The following is an 18,805-nucleotide window of genomic DNA, read 5'->3' on the forward strand; positions in this document are numbered from 1 at the left end:
AAGGAAGGAAGGAAGGAAGGAAGGAAGGAAGGAAGGAAGGAAGGAAGGAAGGAAGGAAGGAAGGAAAGCCCCGGGAGCATTCATGTGACATCATCTTCTGTTTGTTCTGCTTCTGTGTTTTCCCTTGCATTCCTGTCATCTAGTTTGGTAATTTCTTTTTGGAAAGATCACAGTCAAAGCAAGTTTGGACATTCTGTGGATGGCAAGGAGGGCATTTTTCATGTCCTTATCATAGTGGTGATATTTTTATTGCTTTTAGGCCATGTGGCTGCCATTCCTCCTCAAACACACATAGGAGAGCTTTTGGGGGGCTAATTAAAAAAAATGTTATAAAAAGTAGGACTCTAGCCTTTTTTGGTCCAGAATAATGAGAAAGGGGTAGGCTGCACATTTCCCCTATAATGCCAGAATGAAAAGGGCTAGATTTTTGGAAATGGTGTAGAGGAAGGAGACAACAATGGCCATTGGGGTAGGAGCTGAGAGAGTTAGCGTGGTCTAGTGGTTAAGAGTGGCAGATTCTAATCCATAGAACTGGGTTTGATTCCCCACTCCTCCACATGGAACCTGCTGGGTGACCTTGGGCCAGTCACAGTTCTCTCACTACTCTCTCAGCCCCACCTACCTCACAAGGTGCCTACTGTGAGGAGAGGAAGGGAATATGATTGTAAGCCACTTTGAGACTCCTTATGGTAGAGAAAGGTAAAAAGGTAAAGGTTCCCTTGCTCGAAAGCCAGTCGAGTCCGACACTAGGGTTGCGGTGCTCATCTCCGTTTCAAAGCTGAAGAGCCAGCGCTGTTTGAAGACGTTTCCGTGATCATGTGGCCGGCATGACTAAACACCAAGGCACATGGAACGCTGTTACCTTCCCACTGAAGTGGTACCTATTTATCTACTTGCAATTTCTTGCTTTCGAACTGCTAGGTTGGCAGGAGCTGGAACTAGAGACGGGAGCTTACTCCGTCATGCGGCACACTCGAGTCTCGAACTGCTGAACTACTGACCTCCCACAGCCTGCAGTTCAGCGTCTTAACCACTTGAGCCACCGCAGCTCCTATGGTAGAGAAAAGCAGAGTATAAAAACTACTCTTCTTTTGAGGCATGCTAAGTGCAGAGTGAGGCATGCAAAGTGTCTGCATTTTCAGCAATGAGAGTTATATAGAGATAATCATTTCCATGTGGAAGCAGCCATAGATGAGGTAGTCTCATGTTATTACCTCTTACTATTAACTTGGGAGGTAGGTTAGACTGAGAAACAGTGACTGGCTCAGTGTTACACAGAAAACTTGGTGGCCTAGGCAGAGATTTTAATCTAGGTCTCTCTAGTCAAAGTCCAGTGGTCTAACCACTGTCTTCAATGGAATTCACTTTTCGATACATTTTTAGGCTGAAATATCTAGCTGTCAGAAATGTCTCATATCTCTTTTTTCACACAAATGGATGAGCCCATGTTTGTAATTGCACCATTAAAATAAATAGTGCATGCTAATAATAAATTACATATGCAAATTAGGAAAAAAAGTACAACTTTTATTTTGGACACTTAAATTATGTCAAAAATAATTATGTTATGAGAAAATGCACAATTAATTATTTCTAAAAGTGGCAATTAATTTTGTAAGTCCAAATTTATAGGCACAGTTAAAACTGCAAAATAAATTAAGTTTGTCACCAACTTTTATTTATAGGCATGAATTAGACTATTTCAATTGTCTAGACGATAAAGAGAACTGATAATGCTTGTAGGAACAATATAAAACACAAAGGGATCAAATTCTGTCCAAACACCTCACATGATTAATTACTTTGCAGACTTAACTCTTTACAGCTTGAAATAGGACTCCTCCCCAAAAAACTATTACTGATATAGAAAATATATTTTATAGTGCAATCCTAGGCAAAGTTACGCCCTCCTAGGTGACTGAAGTCAGTAGGCCTTACTCTGCTTCAGGTGGTAGTGCAAGCGACACTCGAGCAGCAGTTGGTGAACAGGTTGATGTAATGGCACACAGCACCTCTCCAGAATGCTTATCATATACCTTCTATGGAGATGAGAAAATATGAGGTGAGAAAGCAGACTTTCAAAAAAATTAGCAAGGACAGGATAGGAAATTTACAGGAAAACAATTAGGTGAAGTGGTTCCAGAAATTATACGTTTCGTAGCATTATTGTTGTACATTATGCTTTCAGATACAGAGTAGAACAAGTGGGAACCTGCAAGGACTTGCAGGAGGCATCTCATTTTCTGTTCCTCCACTATTTCCTCATCTTTCCCTTTCCTGAAAGCCCCATAGCCTCTCCCCTTTTCCTGCTTCCTTCTCTCCTTCTAGAGTTGCCACCCTCCAGGTAGAGCTTGGAGAGGAATTGTAATAGATCTCCCAACTACAAAGATGAGTTCTAATATTACGGTGCCAGCTCCATGTTGGGAAATTCCTAGAGATTTGGGGATGGAGCCTTGAGAGGGCAAGGTTTGGGGAGGGAACCTACTTCAGAAGGCATAATGCCATAAAGTTCACCCTCCAAATCAGCAATTTTCTCCAGGGGAACTGAGCTCTGTCATCTGGAGAGTAGTTGTAATTCTGGGTGATCTCCAGCCCCCACCTGGAGGCTGGAAACCCTAGTTCCCCTGAAAGTAGCATTATACTTTTCTGAGGTTCCTCCCCTCCTCAAACCCCACCCTCCCCAGGCTGCACCCCCCCAAACACAAATCTTTAGGAATTTCCTAACTTGGAGCTGTCAAACCTATTTCCTTCTCACCCAAAAGCCAACCTATCTTCACCTGCCCCTCTGTCTTAAGAATCCCCCCCTCCCGGCAGCCATAGAGTTTTCCCACGGATGACTGTGGCCCCACCCCCAGCGTGCCCGGCGTGGTCACGTCACTTCCTGATGCCGTGCACGTCGGGGTGGAGTTCCCCTCGGGGCCCGATCCGGCGGCGGCGGGGACTTGGCAAGCCTAACAGGAATACATGAAAATGGTATGGATACAAAATCATCAGTCCAATGCAGATAGATACAAGAAAGAACGTAAGCAGAGACATTGGCAGTGCTGAAGCATGAATAAATAAAGTATAATTCTAAACTAGTTTTACACCAGTAGAGGACACATTAGATAGTGGGGAGATGAACCACAAATGATGGAAATATGTATTTAAAACAAAAGGCCACTAATATGAGAGCAAACGTAATGTATATTAGCCAATCTAAATGTTAAAATACAAACTGCCACCCTACCACCCTTCTGTCCTTCTAGTTTTAGCTCAATTTCTTAGCAAGCAAGTTGATACAGTTTCATAGGTACCTATCCAAGGATCTAGAAAGGTTGCAGAGGGAGGACTCTCACAGCTTGTGAACCTCTCAGCCCTCAGACTCCTAGGAAGAAGGAAGAGGAGAGGACACCCTCAGAGCATGAGGACCTTAAACAGAAAATGCTATTTCTGCTCAAAAAGTAAAGCTGTTTTCAAATCTGCTTTCCTTATGGACTTTTCTACATTTCCATTGGACAGGAGTGGTACCATGGCGGCACATCACTCCTAAGAGGTGGATATTGAGGCATAATTTAATTTTACCCTCATTCATTGTTTACTTTGGCACCCAGGGGACTGCAAAACCCCATACCAATAACATCTTCCCAGAATCACAAAACATGTTGGTCTGAGCTCTTCTTATTGGTCATGAAACTGGTCTTCTTGTTTGCTAGAACTGCAGGTGTTCACCTGTGTCCCAGGGATTTTTGCTTTCTCAGCTATCAGTAGTGCATTCTGAAGCTTTCCAATTATGAGTTTAAGGCTGGGGTTCAAGGAAAAGTACTCTTGAACAGGGGTCATTTCGTAGAAAAAGAGCTAGGGGAACTCATTAGCATAACTCATTAGCATATGCCACACCCCCTATTGAGGAATTGGAAGTTAAAATTACTGAATTAGCCGCCACATTAATAAACAAAACTCTGTTAGCCTTTGGCTGGCTTCATTTTGTTCTCCAAAGCCAAACTTGTCTGTTATTCCAGTTACTCTTACTGTGTCCTTAACTCTGTAAAGTATTACTTAAAGCTCTGGCGTAAGTTTTATCTTTCTTGATTCTGAGTAAAATTATAAGATCTGTCTGGAAACTCACAGTAGATCTGCAACAATGTATTAGCTTTCTTTTTTTTCTTTTTTTTTTAAAAGGTAAACCTGTAGCTCTTTCTGATATGGATTTGTAGGAGGAAAGGTTCAGGCTGCATCATTTTCCTTACAACTCTGCAAGGATAATGGTTAGTAACTTTTAAAAATGAAAGCTGGGAACTAGTAGATTGGGGTGTCATTTGTTATGAGGGCTGAATCTGACATAAATGAGACCTTGTTGGGCTGGGCCAAGTGTGTCATAAAATGTAATGCCAGGTGGTGGAGATATAAACTTTATAAAGGATACAAACAGAAAGGTTTTTTTTTTACTTAAAATAAAAACATGCTTAAAACATTGTCACTCTTGCAATATTTGTTTATTTAACAGTGTCTGATAACTGACACCTCTTGCTCTGAATTATTGCATCAAAATGTGGTTCTCATGGTGTCTCAGCAGCTGCTTGTCTTAGCCTAGCTGGCAAAGTTAATGTCCCAGTCAACACACCAGTTTCTGGGCTCCTTCAGCTAAATCCACAAATTTCCCCAAAGCCATTGGTGCAATCACTCAAAACAGGATCAAAAGTCTAGCAATCCATACATATCATGTATGGTCAAACACCATTGAGATCCTCTAATGGCAGGGGTTTTCTGCTGTATAAGTCCATCTGAACAAGCTTGAACAAGTTTTAGGCTGTAGCAATAGATTGATGTCATAATGTTATAACAATGTAACAAATTCTGGTTATTTAAAAAGTCCTTGGGCGGAAATGGTTGCTGCTCTATTGCCTCTGTGAACACCTGTTCACTCACAGCAGCAAATCCTGCACAAAGAATGGTTTCTGAAAGGATGCTCTGGTCCATAGAGTTGCCAACTTGAGGTTAGGAAATTCCTGAAGATTTGGGGGTGGATTGTGGAGGGCAGGGTTTGGGGAAGGGAATGACCTCAGCAGGGTTAGGGTAACCAGCTCTGGGTTGGGAATTTCCCGGATTTTGGGGAGTGGGAGCCTGGGGAGGATGGGGTTTGGGGAGAGTAGAGCTCTCAGGAGAGCATAACACCTTAGTGTCCATCCTCTAAAGCTGCCATTTTCTCTAGAACGGTTCCCCTTTTGTCTAGAGACCATTTGTAACTCTGGGATATCTCCAGGCCACACCTGGAGGTTGGCAATCCTAGCTCTGGAGTTTAGTGATAATACTTTGGATACATACTAAGGAAAACGTGATGCTTTGGGAAAGCAAGCCGAATAGCAGGGACGAGTTAGACTGGTTCTGCATGTTTGTCGGTGTATGTGAACGAGTACAATCTGCCCCTCTGCAGTACCAGGCTGCCACTGTGCTGGGGAACGGAAGAAAGTTTGGCGCTCCCTTTCTTTTCTCTAGACAAGTGAGAAGGAAAGCATCCCAAAGCCGTCGTCAAACAGAGGACCTCGAAGGGAGAGCGCTTTGCCGCCCGCTAAGAAAAGCTGCTGTTGTCGACTCCGTGAGTCGTCGCGTGGCTGAGGCCCCGTTGTAACCTGAGCCACGAAGCTGTCTGGCGCTCCTTCTCCCTGCCAAGGAAGGAGGGCTTACCCGTCTATGCTTGCAGGGGCGGGGCTAGCAGTCAGATGAAACGCGAGGAAGTTTCCAAACACCGCCAGGCCGGGTTTCCTTCACAGTTGCCGCCATTATGCCAGGTTAGTACGCCCCTCTCCCTGAAGGAGTAGCGGAGGGAAGGGACGGAGAGCCACACTGAGAGCTGGCTGCAGGGGGCGCACAGGCTGCAAGACTGTCTGGGAACCGCCTCCGGGGTAGGAAGGAGTAGCAAATGGGGAGCTTTGAATGTCAGAAGGGAGGGAAGGTAATGATACCTTTATCTTTGAGACGTCCCCTGACCTGTTAGCATGGCTCTGCCTGGTTGCTGTGGATGGGAGTGGAGTGTTGCATTTCGCTTCTTGCCAAGCCGCCGGTTCCTGGCCCTATTTACTCGGAAATGAGTCCCATGCTTAACAGGAGTTTACTCCCTCCCCAAAATAATAAACGCATAGTGTCGAAGACATGCACAGTTTAGGTTTACTCGGAAGCAGGTTTCATTCAGTTCACGATAAAGGACTATAATAGGCGGATTCGTCGGGATGCAATGCATATTTACTGGAATTAAATCCTACAACGTTTAACAGGGTTTAGGGAGCAATCCAAAGCAGTCAACTTGGAAGTAAGACCCTTTTTAGGAAAGTATTCCTATGATTGCAGCCTATATGCATAGGATTGCATGCAAACAGAAGGGGTCCCGTCGGACAAGTTCACTAGTGCAAAGTCCTTCGGGTCCAGTGCAAGGCTGTACTGCAAGGCAAGAACGTGTCTTTTGTTGTTCTGGTAAACATGTGGTGACTTTTCCATCCTCCCCGCTTGAAATAGAGCCTTGAATTTGGAAGGATGCTTTTAGTCTTTCAGAGACAGACTATTAACCCTTCAGTGGCTCCTTTAGCACTTAATGGAGTCACATTGTTATCTGTTTAATTTGTGGGTGTAGCCCAATGTCAAAAGTTATTCTTGTATTTCATCCACTTGAATAATTCCGAAATGTTAAGCATACTATATTGCAGGATCCTATGAATAATAAGAATGGGGCTCTTTTAACTGCTGAAGTGCATAAAGATGGAATAAATTATGTCAAGTGAGTCATGCGGTGGGCCTGTGTGTGAGTCACTAGCACTGATGCCAGAGCCAGTCTAATATTTTGAGCAAACGTTACTTGGAGAAGCTTTGAGGCATCCAAGTTTGTTTTAAGCATGGCAAAAGGCTCTTATACACTTGTATTTGGTCATTCATTTAATCTCTGGCCTTGTCGTTCAGGCTGTTCTAGGGAGGGTGAACTTAAAACTACTCAGCTTTGCAATTGGGGTAAAACAGGCACACAACCCCAACCACTCCAAAGGCCACTTTTACATTTTCATTAACTTCATTCACATCTTTCTCTGTGCCCATCATAGTCTGTCTCTCTAGCATCACTGGTCTGTTGAATCCCTTTCAACCCTCCCTTGTCTTTTCTACACTCCATTGCTTATGTTCTCTGCACTGCCACTCCCAGAATTTTTTTCTCCTCATCTCACAGGTCTGTTTGTACTCACAGTTTCTTCTTCTTACTCTCTCCACCTCAGAGTACACCCTTACTTCTCTCCACATCCCTTTCCCTGTTTCTCTCTTTCTTCCCTCAGCCCCTTGTTTGGTTCCCTCATTACCTGAAGCAGTGACAGCACAGGTATGGCAAAAACAAAACAAAAACCCAACAACTTGCCAACAATTCCACACAACTGTTCAAATATGGCTGCAATAGGACATGCTGTTGAGGCTTTCTATATGGGATCACAGGGTTCCAAGGTATCGGAGGCTCCATAGCTAAAACTATATACAGCTTTGCAGGATGTTGCTTTGTATGAAGTCATTGGTTTCTCCTGTGCTGTTGGAACATCTTTTAGTTGTTCTACAAGTACAGAAGCATAGGCTGTAAGCTAGCATATCAAGATCTTTAGATTGTGCGCTTGTACAGTTCAAAAGAATATACTGGCTGACCTGTACTAATATGCATTAAATGGCATTTGTTCTTACTGTGAGCTACAGTAATATCATAGAGGAGATCAGAGTTACTTTCCCAAAAATAGCTGCAGGGTTTGAGTCACCCATACGATACAGATGCTTCAAATGGAAACATATTTTAAGTCTTGTACAGAAGCAATGCTTTGGGCTAAGTAGGGGGAAGACAACAGTTGTTCCAGTGCAGATCAAAGTCAAGTGCTTTTTAATGCTATTCTGAATTAATTGGGTATTTTTAGTGTGCCTGGAAGTGGTTTGCTGACTTGGTGCTCATGGATAGTCCTTTGTTATTTCTAAATACTGACCTTCAGAGCTCCTGTTTCCTTGAGCTGATGCCTGCGTGATTCACATGGCTGGTTGCCCAAGGTGGAGCCTTTCACGTCTAGGCTGTCACTTCAAATTCAGCATAGATCATTGGAGACTAAAATTTTTATCAGCATCTTCCAGCTGTTTGTTAATGAAAAGCCATTCTAGAGCCTTGCACAGTGTTGCTGTGGACACATGTCTCCTATTAAGAAAGGCTTCTTTTGAGAGAGCCAGTTTGGTGTAGTGGTTAAGTGTGCGGACTCTAATCTGGGAGAACCGGGTTTGATTCCCCACTCCTCCACTTGCACCTGGCTGGATGGCCTTGGGCAAGCCATAGTTCTGTTAAGAGCTGTCCTTGAAAAAGAGCAGTTTCTGTCAAGAGCTCTCTCAGCCCCACCTACCTCACAGGGTGTCTGTTGTGGGGAGGGGAAGGGAAAGGAGATTGTAAGCCGCTCTGAGACACCTTTGGGTAGTGAAGTGCGGCGTATAAATCCAATTTTTTCTTCTTCTTCTTCTTGGGGGGGGGGGAGTTGGTGTAGACAAGCAAAGAGGTCAGTGAGCTATGGAAAACAATTTTGTAGCCTCAGGTGCTTCTCCCCATTTTTCATGATTTGTTGTAAAAAGGGGGATTGGTGCTACCTGGTGGGGAGGGGGCTCAGTCCTGTGACTAGTTAATATCACCCCTCAGTTCTTCAGAAAGCGCTTACCCTGCGAGAAATTTTGTTAGTCTGCAAGGTGCTACTGGACTCTTGCTCTTTTCTACTGCTGCAGACAGACTAACAGGGCTACCCATCTTGATCTTGTTCCTCTTTTTATATCAGAAAGTGTTGTTATGTGGGGGTTGCATCCTGTGGCTATCAAGGGCCGTGTTCACTCAAACTCTTCAGCTGAGCAAATTCCTTAGCAATCTTTATTCCTGTGCTGTTCTTTATTTAAAGGACAGTTCAGTGTGTGAAGGCTGTCAGAAAGTTTGTGTGACTGTGCAGTGACTGAAAGCCCATTACTGAAACGAACTACTGCACTACACTGGCTCTGGCAGCTACCCAGACATGCCCTACTGCTGTTTCTTGGGGTGCCTCTGCTCTTTACTGTACAGAAATTGATTGCACCCAGTCTGAAGACCAGAACAAAGGAGAACTCTGGAATTAGGGTTGCCAACAGACCTGGATACAAGTGTCCTGTCCTGTGTGGAAAGGAGCAGCAGACGCTTTTTATGGCATGGAGGTAAATAACATCTTATTAAGCCATTGTTAAAGGAACAGGGCATTTTTCCTCCAAGTAGTTGGCAACCCTACCAGGATATCCTCACAATAGGATCTGCCTTTGTTTTCTTTGGATGGGACTAACCATAGTGGCTGCAAGTGGGACCATATCAGGAAGAAAGAGAAGTGGCCTCCACTGTATTAATTGGACTGTGGCTTCACATAGTCCCCTGGATGGAGATACTTCTGTGCCTTATTTTAACATATTTTTGTGTTGCATAAAAACATCTAATCCCTGTATTTAATCAGAGCATAGGTTCCTCTAGTCCAGCATTCTTTTCCATCAGTGGCCAACAAGATGCCCTTGGGAAATTTACTTGTGAGTAGAGAGGATGGAATTGGCCATCCACCCCCCCCTGCTCCTAGTATCTGATGATTTATTGCAGATAAATATGCACAAAGAGTGATTGTATGCCTCAAATAGCAGAAAATGAGGCAAATAAAGTCATTACTTCTCTAAATCTGTCTTTGGAAAACCTGGTTTTTAATAGCTTTTTTTTTTAACTTCCATATAATGACATCCACTTCTGCTTTGCTGCCAGAGGCAATCAAACTTTCAGGCTGTTTTCAGAGTCTGCAATAAACTATGGATTTGCTTGATTCTTTCCAAGAACTGAATGAATGAATGAATGAATAAAGAAAGTCTTAAACCATCAGTAGTTTTCATAATGACCAGGTCAATCAGCAATCATTGTTAGTTCTATAATGGCCTGCTTTGTGGGAAGAATAGTGTTCTGTCCTTTTATGATGAGCACTTTGCTTTGTTAGTGCTACTTCTTGTTCAGTGCACTTAAATACCTGCTTCATTTTATTCTGTATTGGTGGTTCACTTGGCAGTGTGATCTGTGGAAATGTGATTTGTTTTAGGATATATTGTGTCTTTTGTGTGTTAAACTGTATGCAGCAAAACTGTAGCTACATAGTTATGTTTTTACTTATATCAAACCTGTTTGGGTGTATACATGTACACATCTCCAGTTGGATCTCCAATTGGGACAGCTGCCAGAGGAATACATCTAATGTGCATAAACACATAGAATTGCCAGTGCTGGACTTGGAGGATAAGGGTATGGCTTTTTCCAGATGGAGACAGGCTTGGTGTTTTCCTTGCTGCTGTGGTTCTGGCACAGTGCACTGGCAATGAGATGTCCATACAGCAGGTTTCCCTGTGTTTTCCTTGCCCTTAGTCTCCTGGCAGTGACCATCCCCACCCCTGCACCAAAGCAGATTGTTCAGGTTTTAACACAATTATATATAGTTAGATCATTATAACACTATATGGAAAGAGGTTCTCTGAATTCCTAGCTTTCATTTAAAGTAAAGGAAATCTCTAGCTCCTTTTGTTATGGAGATAAAACTGGGAGCGGTGGCGCAGGCAATACAACGGCTGCTTTAACAACAACACTCGAGCAGCCACTATGGCTGTTCGAGACCACCGCGGTCGAGGTGAGCTCTCGACCCGAGTCCCAGCTTCCGCCCACCCAGCGGCTCGAAAGCAGAGTAACCGATGCAAGTAGAGACATGGGTACCCACCCTTAGACGGGTAGGGGGCACCCAAGTGAAGGCGGCGGCGGCGGAGGAAACCGGCAACAGCTGAGCACCGGCGGCGAGAAATGGCGGAAAAATGGCGCGGCGGCGGCAGCAACGGAGCCTGTGGAGTGATCCCTAGTGGCCGGCAAAAAGAACAACAGGCGGTCATCACTGGCGGAGGCGGAGGCAGGGGCGCCCAATGACGTCATTCGGAGGCGCGGCGGAGCCGGAAAGGACATAGCCGGGCCAGAAGAGGACGTCGCTGTGTGCCGCATGCCAGCTGCCGAGTCCCAGAAGAACATCTCGCCGAGAATAAATCGCCAGAAGGAACATCTCGCCGGGAAGAGCCGAGCCAAGCAGAAGAGAACAGCAAAAATACCACTGGGTGTCGGTAGGTAGTCCCATCCAATAAAAGGAGAAAGGCATACCTCTGCAACAAAATAGGCTAGAGACTTCCTTTTTTTAAAAAATGAAAGCTGGGAATTTGAGAACCTGATCAACACATTGTTGTAATGTTATAAGGATTGTAAACTGTCTATTAAAAATAGCTTTCAAAGCCCACCCCTCCTGGTGTGTGTGGGAAAATGGCTGCCATTGGGACAGTGATAGGATGAATGGCTGCCAAGTGGCTGGGACTAAGAAAACCCAAACCTTCCACCTATACAACAGCTGTCTAGGCTTTGCTGTAATTTCCCCCAAATCTTTGCTGTCAAGCAAGTTTGGGAAAGGTCAGAGAAAAAAAATGGGAAAACTCCAAGAGGTTCATAAATACACCAAGATACTGTGGGGAAGTGGGGGGGGGGTAGGGAAAAAAACCTGCTTCTTATGTACATGAAACAAGGAGCAAATAACCTATGTGGAAATGGCCTTTACCATTAAGAGCTTTAACAAAAGTAGTGGTGCCTCCCCTGCCTGATGCTGGAATGCCTCTTCTTTTGATATTTTTCTGCTGCTTCTGCAGGCCAGAACTAGAATGCAGCTTTCTGCGACTGGGGCCCTTAAAGTGATAGTCTCATTCCCCAGGTCTGTATCTGGGAACATTTGCTGTGCATATATTTTGTAAGGCAGTATCTGTATTCTATTTTAAAAGTGAGTGCATCTTGGAATGCTGTTTAACTTTTTTTCTAAAGAAAGGGTTTCTTCTGCTACAAATATCTTTGCTTTTAAAATTCTTGTCAGTCAGTTTCACTGAATTATCAGACCTCTGATCCACCTGGAGTATCTTTTTCTATAAGTCAGTATAATAAGTGTAACCCAAGATAAGTTGAATTCTTTTCACCATCTAGTGATTTTAAGTTTATGATCTCCCGTGGTTACTGACTCATGTCAGAATAAAGCTGGGAATGGATTAAAAGATTATGGGCAGGATTTAAAAGGAAAACCCATTTTGTTAATGTTGATAGAGAATATTTGTCAAATCAAATCAAATAATTGCTGAACTGTAGTGGTTAACAATGCAGTCTTTTTTGGTTCTCTAGCAGGCAAGGAATATTAGCAGAAATACACAGCTGTTCCCTCTAAACAATGCAGCACGATTAGTTCTTTTTATAATTCAAAGTTGTGGGTTTTATGTTACCATAAATGGGAGCTGAACGGTTAAACTAGGACTGAGATTTAAGGTCAGATCTCTTAATGGGTGACCTTGGTCCAATCACTCTATTTATGCCTAACCTACCTTGCATCCTGAAGCTTTTGAACAGGAACTTCTAACAGGGGAGATGAGCTAGAAAGTGGTACAAGAGGAAAAGAAGGGTAAGGACCTGTCTGTCTGCTGGAGGTTGTATGGTTCCTGAACGGTTTGGGGTGTGTCTGTGTGAAAATCTCTTCCTAACTTTTCGTGTGTGCTCTTAGAATCAGATGATGCTGTTAGAAGGGGCTTCTGCTGAGTGAAGTGAGTCATCTCTGCAGTCTAACACACACCTGTAAGTTAGAGGTCAGGCTCTGTAAAAAGGCACACAGGTTTCCTGGGGAGCGTTTAGATCCAGAGTATAGAATGCCAGCAGGGGAGTGGAGCTATCCAGTGCCACATGTATGATTATCTGCACACTGGGCAGATATTTTGGATGTGTCCTGTTGGCGCTTAGGGAACAGGTTCAGTGAGGCTAGAGTTGCTGTCCTGGAGAAGGTGAGGAAGAAAGAGGTATGTGGATGAGACCTTCAGAAACTGACCAGAATAGTGCCGCCCTTGTACAGACAGTTCTTTTGCTGTCATGGAGACTGAGAGTCTTGAAGTTGGAGAGGGTCAGGCTGAGGGGAGGGAAATGATCCCTTAGATGGGGCCCCTTCCTCAGATGATGGACTGATATCCTCTTGTACCAAGGATACTCCTCTGGAGTTGGAGTAAGTTGGGCTTTTGGTGATTTAATTATTAGGAATGTAGAGAGCAGGGTCAGTAATGGGTTTTGCTTGCATGTTGACTTGCCTGCCTGGTGTGAAGGTTGATAGCGCTGGGGAGATGTCAGGTTTCATGGTGTACTTTGGCACCAATGAGATTGAGAAATGTAATGTGGAGGGAAAAAATAGGTTACAATACAGAAAGTGAAAGGCCAGGACTCAAAGGTAGCATTCTCAGAATTGCTACCATTTCCATGTGCAGGGCTGGCAAGACGGGAACACAGTAGGGTTCTCAACACTTAGATGAGAAAGTGGTGCTGGTAGGAAGGCAGGTACTGAGGAACTTTATGGGACAAGCTGAACTTGTACAAAAGACAGAGGCTTCTCTTGAACCAAAAGGGAACTCTGCTGCTGGTGCTTAATATCTAAGAGATGGCAGAACATCTTTTAAACTACTCTCAGGGGGAGAGCCAACAGGAACTGAGTAGCCTCTGGTTCAGGACAATTCAGTCCAAAGGAATGATAGTATAAACATTCAAGGTGATATTTGCAGAAGCACAGTCGAACTTGGGAATGAGAGTAGGATAGCAAAGGATGTCCCATGTGTGGTGAGAAAAAGGGCCCGAAAAGGTAAAGGTTGTTGGAGAAGAAAACACATTATAGGCATCTATATTCCAGTGTCAGAAGCCTCCAAGCCAACAGCTGGAGTGCTTGGTGTGAAATGATAATTTAGATGAGGTGGGTGTCTCAGAGGCGGGGTATAATGGGGGAAATCAGTGGGATATAGTCCTCCTTGGATATAAGCTCTATAGACAGGACAAGGAGGGACATGTAGGGGGAGGTGTTGCATTGTATATCAAAGAAGGCCTAGAATAAAATCAGCTAGAAAACAGGGGGATGAACTCACCAACAGAAGGTGTAGATATTGGGCCCTAAGGATTAGTTAAAAGTGTGGGGGTGCTATTGCCTACCTGATCATATCCTTGAGACTGATCTTGAGATGGAGAAAGAAATAAGGTGAGTGATTAAAAAGATAATGATGTGATACTGGGTGACTTCAGCTGCCCTCTCATTCAGTGGGTAAACATGTGCTTGAATCATAGCGTAGAAGTGAGATTTCCTAGACATCATCGGTGACTGTGCAGTGAAGCACAGCCAGCAAGAGAGGCAGTGATCTTTTCCTTTTCCTTTTTTTCTATTCTACAAACCTACAGGATCAAGGGAAGGGAACAACCTAAAACTACGAGTAGCAAGGATCATTAATACATAAATTCAAAATAATTGATATTTTCCTATTACTCAAATAGTAATACATGAGAGTTAATACTATGAAACTATAAAAGTATAAAGTAAGCAAACACAATCTTGCTTGGCTAAAGTGTGTGTTTCTTAGCTTTATGATAACTAGTTTATAATAAACATCAGACTTTCAAAGTTTCTCTGTTTTGCTTATTTCTTTCCTCTGTGCTTCTTATCAAAATCTATAACTTTTAACGGTTTAGGAGCAGCAACTCCTAATTCTGCTTCCAGGTCAGAGTATTCTGTCAAGCTGTTTGCAGTATTGTCAGAACTTCCCCCCTTTTGATCTTCTTCTTTTTCTTCCTCCTCCTCCACTTTCTCAGATCCGCCTCTCGCTTTCTGTTGTTGCTTCAGGAATATTTTCGCTTTAAAAACAGAGACAATCTTTTCTTTTTTCCCATTGTAGTTGAAGATAAGGAATTCCGGTAATATCCATCTGTATGGAGTGGTATGATTTTGCAAAAACAGTGTTAAATCTCTGTATTGTCTCCTTCTTTTCCCGATCTCAAATGGAACGTCTTTTAAGACTTTGATTTGTTCTCCTTTGCTTTTCAAGACAATTCCATTTGTTGCCTTCAAAATTAAGTCTCTCAAGAGAGGCAGTGATCTTGTACTTGGGCTCAAGCAAGGCTCAAGACCTGGAGCAAGAAGTAGATGTTGTTGCACCAGTTGGAAGCAGTGACCACGATGCTATTAGGTGCAGCATCCATGTCAGTGGAAAATTACCCCTAAAGTCCAAAACAGTAATGTTTGCTTTCAAAAGAGGAAACTTTACAAAAATGAGGGGACTAGTTAGAATGGGACGGAGACTGTATTGGTCGCCCTTACTGATGACCTCCGACGGCATCTGGATCGAGGCGGTGTGGCGGCGCTGTTGTTGTTAGATCTGTCGGCCGCATTCGATATGGTCGACCATTAGCTGCTGACCCACCGTCTCGCCGACGTGGGGGTTCAGGGGCTCGCCCTTCAATGGCTTACCTCTTTTCTCCGTGGTCGGGGACAAAGGGTGGTGATAGGGGAGCAGCAGTCCCGGAGGCACCCTCTAGTGTGTGGGGTGCCTCAGGGGGCTGTTCTCTCCCCGCTATTGTTTAACATCTATATGCGCCCCCTTGCCCAGATTGCCCGGAGGTATGGGCTTGGGTGTCATCAATATGCGGATGACACCCAGCTCTATCTGATGTTGGGCGGCCGGTCGAGCTCTGTCCCTGAAGATCTGCACCGGGCATTACAGGCCGTGGCTGGTTGGCTCCGACTGAGCAGGCTGAAGTTAAACCCGGCGAAGACGGAGGTCCTGGGCCTGAGTCGCGGTGGTTTGGGGTTAGGGCTCCCTCTTCCAACCTTCGATGGGGTGCCTTTGGTGCCAGCGCCGGAGGTTAGGAGTTTGGGAGCTCTCCTGGACTCCTCGTTATCTATGGAGGCCCAGGTGGCAGCCACTGCCAAGTCAGCCTTCTACCATCTGCGGCTGGTGCGGCAGTTGGTCCCCTTCCTCGACCGCAGTGACTTGGCCACAGTGATCCATGTGACGGTCACCTCGAGGCTAGACTACTGTAACGCTCTCTACATGGGGCTGCCTTTGTCGCAAATCCGGAAGCTGCAGCTAGTGCAGAATGCTGCGGCCAGGCTGTTGATGGGTCTCTCTAGGCAGGACCATATCACGCCTGTGCTGAAAGCACTGCACTGGCTGCCAATAGCGTACCGGATTCGTTTCAAAGTGCTGGTTCTTACCTTTAAAGCCCTACATGGCCTGGGTCCAGCTTACCTAAGGGACCGCCTTTCCTCATATGTTCCCCCGCGAGCACTTCGGTCCGGGACCCAACATCTCCTGGCAGTGCCAGGTCCCAAAGAGGCCAGGCTGGCCGCTACCAGGGCCAGGGCTTTCTCGGTGGCGGCTCCTATCTGGTGGAACGAGCTCCCGGAGGAGATCCGGGCCCTGCGGGACCTTGTGCAGTTCCGCAGGGCCTGTAAGACGGAGCTCTTCCACCAGGCGTATGAGTAGGAGCCGCCACTACCATCATCATTATTCCATCTTCACCTGGCCCTGGATGAGGGAACATCAATGCTTCCCTGGAGCAGACGATGCTGAACAGTTCAAATATGCCATCTCTGAAATTTCATGTAGAACACCTAGAGCACTTTAGTCAGTAACTCGTTATGAATGTTTTGTACTGTTGGATTTTAAATGGTTTTAATTATGTTTTATATTGCCGTTTGCCCCTATGTAAGCCGCCCTGAGCCCGCATTGCGGGGAGGGCGAGGTATAAATTGAATTAAATAAAATAAATAAATAAATAAATAGAAGGAAGCTCAGAGGAAATCATCCATCAAGGAAGCCATAAAAGGCAAAAAGTCTTCTTTTAAAAAGTGGAATCTGGAATGTGGAATGAAGTAAACAGAAGGGAATACAGGGTCTGTAAAAAGACGTGTAGGTTAATAATTACTCAAGTGAAAAGAGAACTCAAAGAGCAGATTGCTAAAGGTAGATCAGGAAATGGTCAGAGAGTAGGGTTGCCAAACCCTCCAGTTTGGCAGGGGTCCCTTGCTTTTTTGGGGCTTCTACCCACCGCCGGCCAGCTGGCTGCTGGGGGAAGCCTTGCCCCCAAGCCCCAACACCTCTTGCTTCTCGAGAGAGAGGAGGGAGAGGGATGGCTGCACACGAGGAAACTCCGGCTCCCTGCAGTTAAAGGGGCCCCTTTAACTGCAGGGAGCCGGTGCCCCTGTCGGGCGGGTGGGGATGTCTCCAACATGATGTCATCACATCAGGGATACCCCACTCCCTCGAAGAACGCCCCCCCCAAGACCCCCGCTGGGGATGAAGATAGGACTTGGCAACCCTATCAGAGAGGCAGTTGGGCTTTTGGGTAACTGAGGAATAAAAGGTTTGCTAAAGGAAGATGAGGAGAAATGAGTTCTTTACATCTGAGTTCACTGTTGAAAGTGTGGGGCAGGTACCCGGGCTACAGCCACTGTTTTCAGGAAGGGAGTCTGAATAACTGACTCAGATTGAAGTGATGAGTGATGAAGTTCCAGACCTATTGGGGAAATCAGAAACCATTGTGTCTCCAGGTTCTGTTTTCTACTCATAACAGTTATGAGGTCAAAGTGAACGATGAAGCACCCTGTACACCACTCTGACCTCCATGGAGGAAGGTGGAATTAAAATGTGATAGCTGTATTAGCAGAGAGGCAAGTCAGTGAGGCCCTTTCTTCAGCCATTTGGCTCTGTTACAAAACATCAGTCAGTACTGAGGTTGCTTGTTTTCCTTTTTCTTCTGTCCCTTTTTTCTTTTGTATTTTGTATACTATATTTTAGGCAGTTATTTTGAATTGTAAACAGACTTGAAGATAGTGACATAAAGGCAGATCCCCAAAGTAGTAAATAAACAAAGGCTTTTGATCTGACCTAGATATTCTGGCCTGAAAGAACTGTTATAAATGTTGTATTTACTACAGGTACCAAGGCTGGTTACCATCTATAAATAAATCTTTATGTCACTGGAATTAATTAACACTTCGAATTGTACTTCTCAGGGATTTGAAAAGGCTAATCAGAGCAGTGTGTGTGGGAATCTTCCTGTTTGTGTTGTAAAATAATACTCTCTTTCTTGCATCTGCTTCTATTGATGTAAAAAAAGCCCCAGAAACTTTTCTGAAATCTCTGAGCAGCTTACATAGCATAATTATCTGTGCTGCATAAAACAGGATTTCTATCGGTCAGCATAATGATAATGGTTGTTTGGAGACATAACTTAAAGAGCTGCAATTATAGGCATGATTCCATCTTCTTGAAACGTGACAATAGATAATTGTAAGAATACTTGGTTAAGCATCTCTTTTCTGTTAACATGGTATTTTATGTTGTATCTATGTGCCAGTGCATATTAACAGAGTAAAGAGAAATGGAAAAACAGACTGAATGTTAAAATCTTGGGGTAGGGGGTATGTTTCGGCTTGGATGCTATGCAATAAAGGGGATAAGTTTATAAGGATGGAATAAATGGGAAGAAGGGCACTTTCATAAAGAGGACTAGGCTGGGTGCTGGGTCTGCTCCTCTTCCCCGTCCACTCCCCCTTCAGCCACTGTGCCCTGTCAAAATTACTGGCAAACAGCTTTCTCTCTTGACGAAGATGCGTTTCCTGCTTGCCTCCTGTGAGGGACTAACTTTTCCCTCAGTGGCTGTTGGTAGGTGTCACAAAATGGCAGTTACCTGTATTTGTAAGATGGCTGTGGTTCTTTGTTTAAAATGTTCCCCCATCAGGTTTAATTGAGCTGTAATTCCAGAGAGGGACCTGCAGGGGTATCACTCACTGGGTTGAATGGGGCTTCCTCATCTGCTGGCCTACAGTTCCCATCTGCCCCAAGCCCAAAAAGTGCGGGAAAACAGGGACTGTCCCAAGGCAGTCTTCGTTCC

The 18,805-nt window shown here is 44.6% G+C and overlaps 1 protein-coding gene across 3 annotated transcripts in view; it reads left to right on the forward strand.

Annotated features, from left to right (window-relative positions):
• The window catches only part of CARD19 (caspase recruitment domain family member 19), a 51,276-nt gene that overhangs the window by 2,749 nt on the left and 29,722 nt on the right, over window positions 1-18,805 (forward strand). The window contains exon 1 of one of the 3 annotated variants that reach the window (XM_015421196.1): window positions 5,643-5,768. The exons of the other annotated variants lie outside the window; for them this stretch is intronic. Within the exon in view, the coding sequence (XP_015276682.1) occupies window positions 5,762-5,768 (7 nt within the window). The 5' untranslated portion in view covers window positions 5,643-5,761. Of the gene's footprint in view, window positions 1-5,642; window positions 5,769-18,805 lie in introns of those variants that run through there. 3 annotated transcript variants of the gene reach the window in all.

The sequence above is a fragment of the Gekko japonicus genome, unplaced genomic scaffold (assembly GCF_001447785.1).
Source record: "Gekko japonicus isolate JY-2015 unplaced genomic scaffold, Gekko_japonicus_V1.1 scaffold149, whole genome shotgun sequence".
Classification (NCBI taxonomy): Eukaryota; Metazoa; Chordata; class Lepidosauria; order Squamata; family Gekkonidae; genus Gekko; species Gekko japonicus.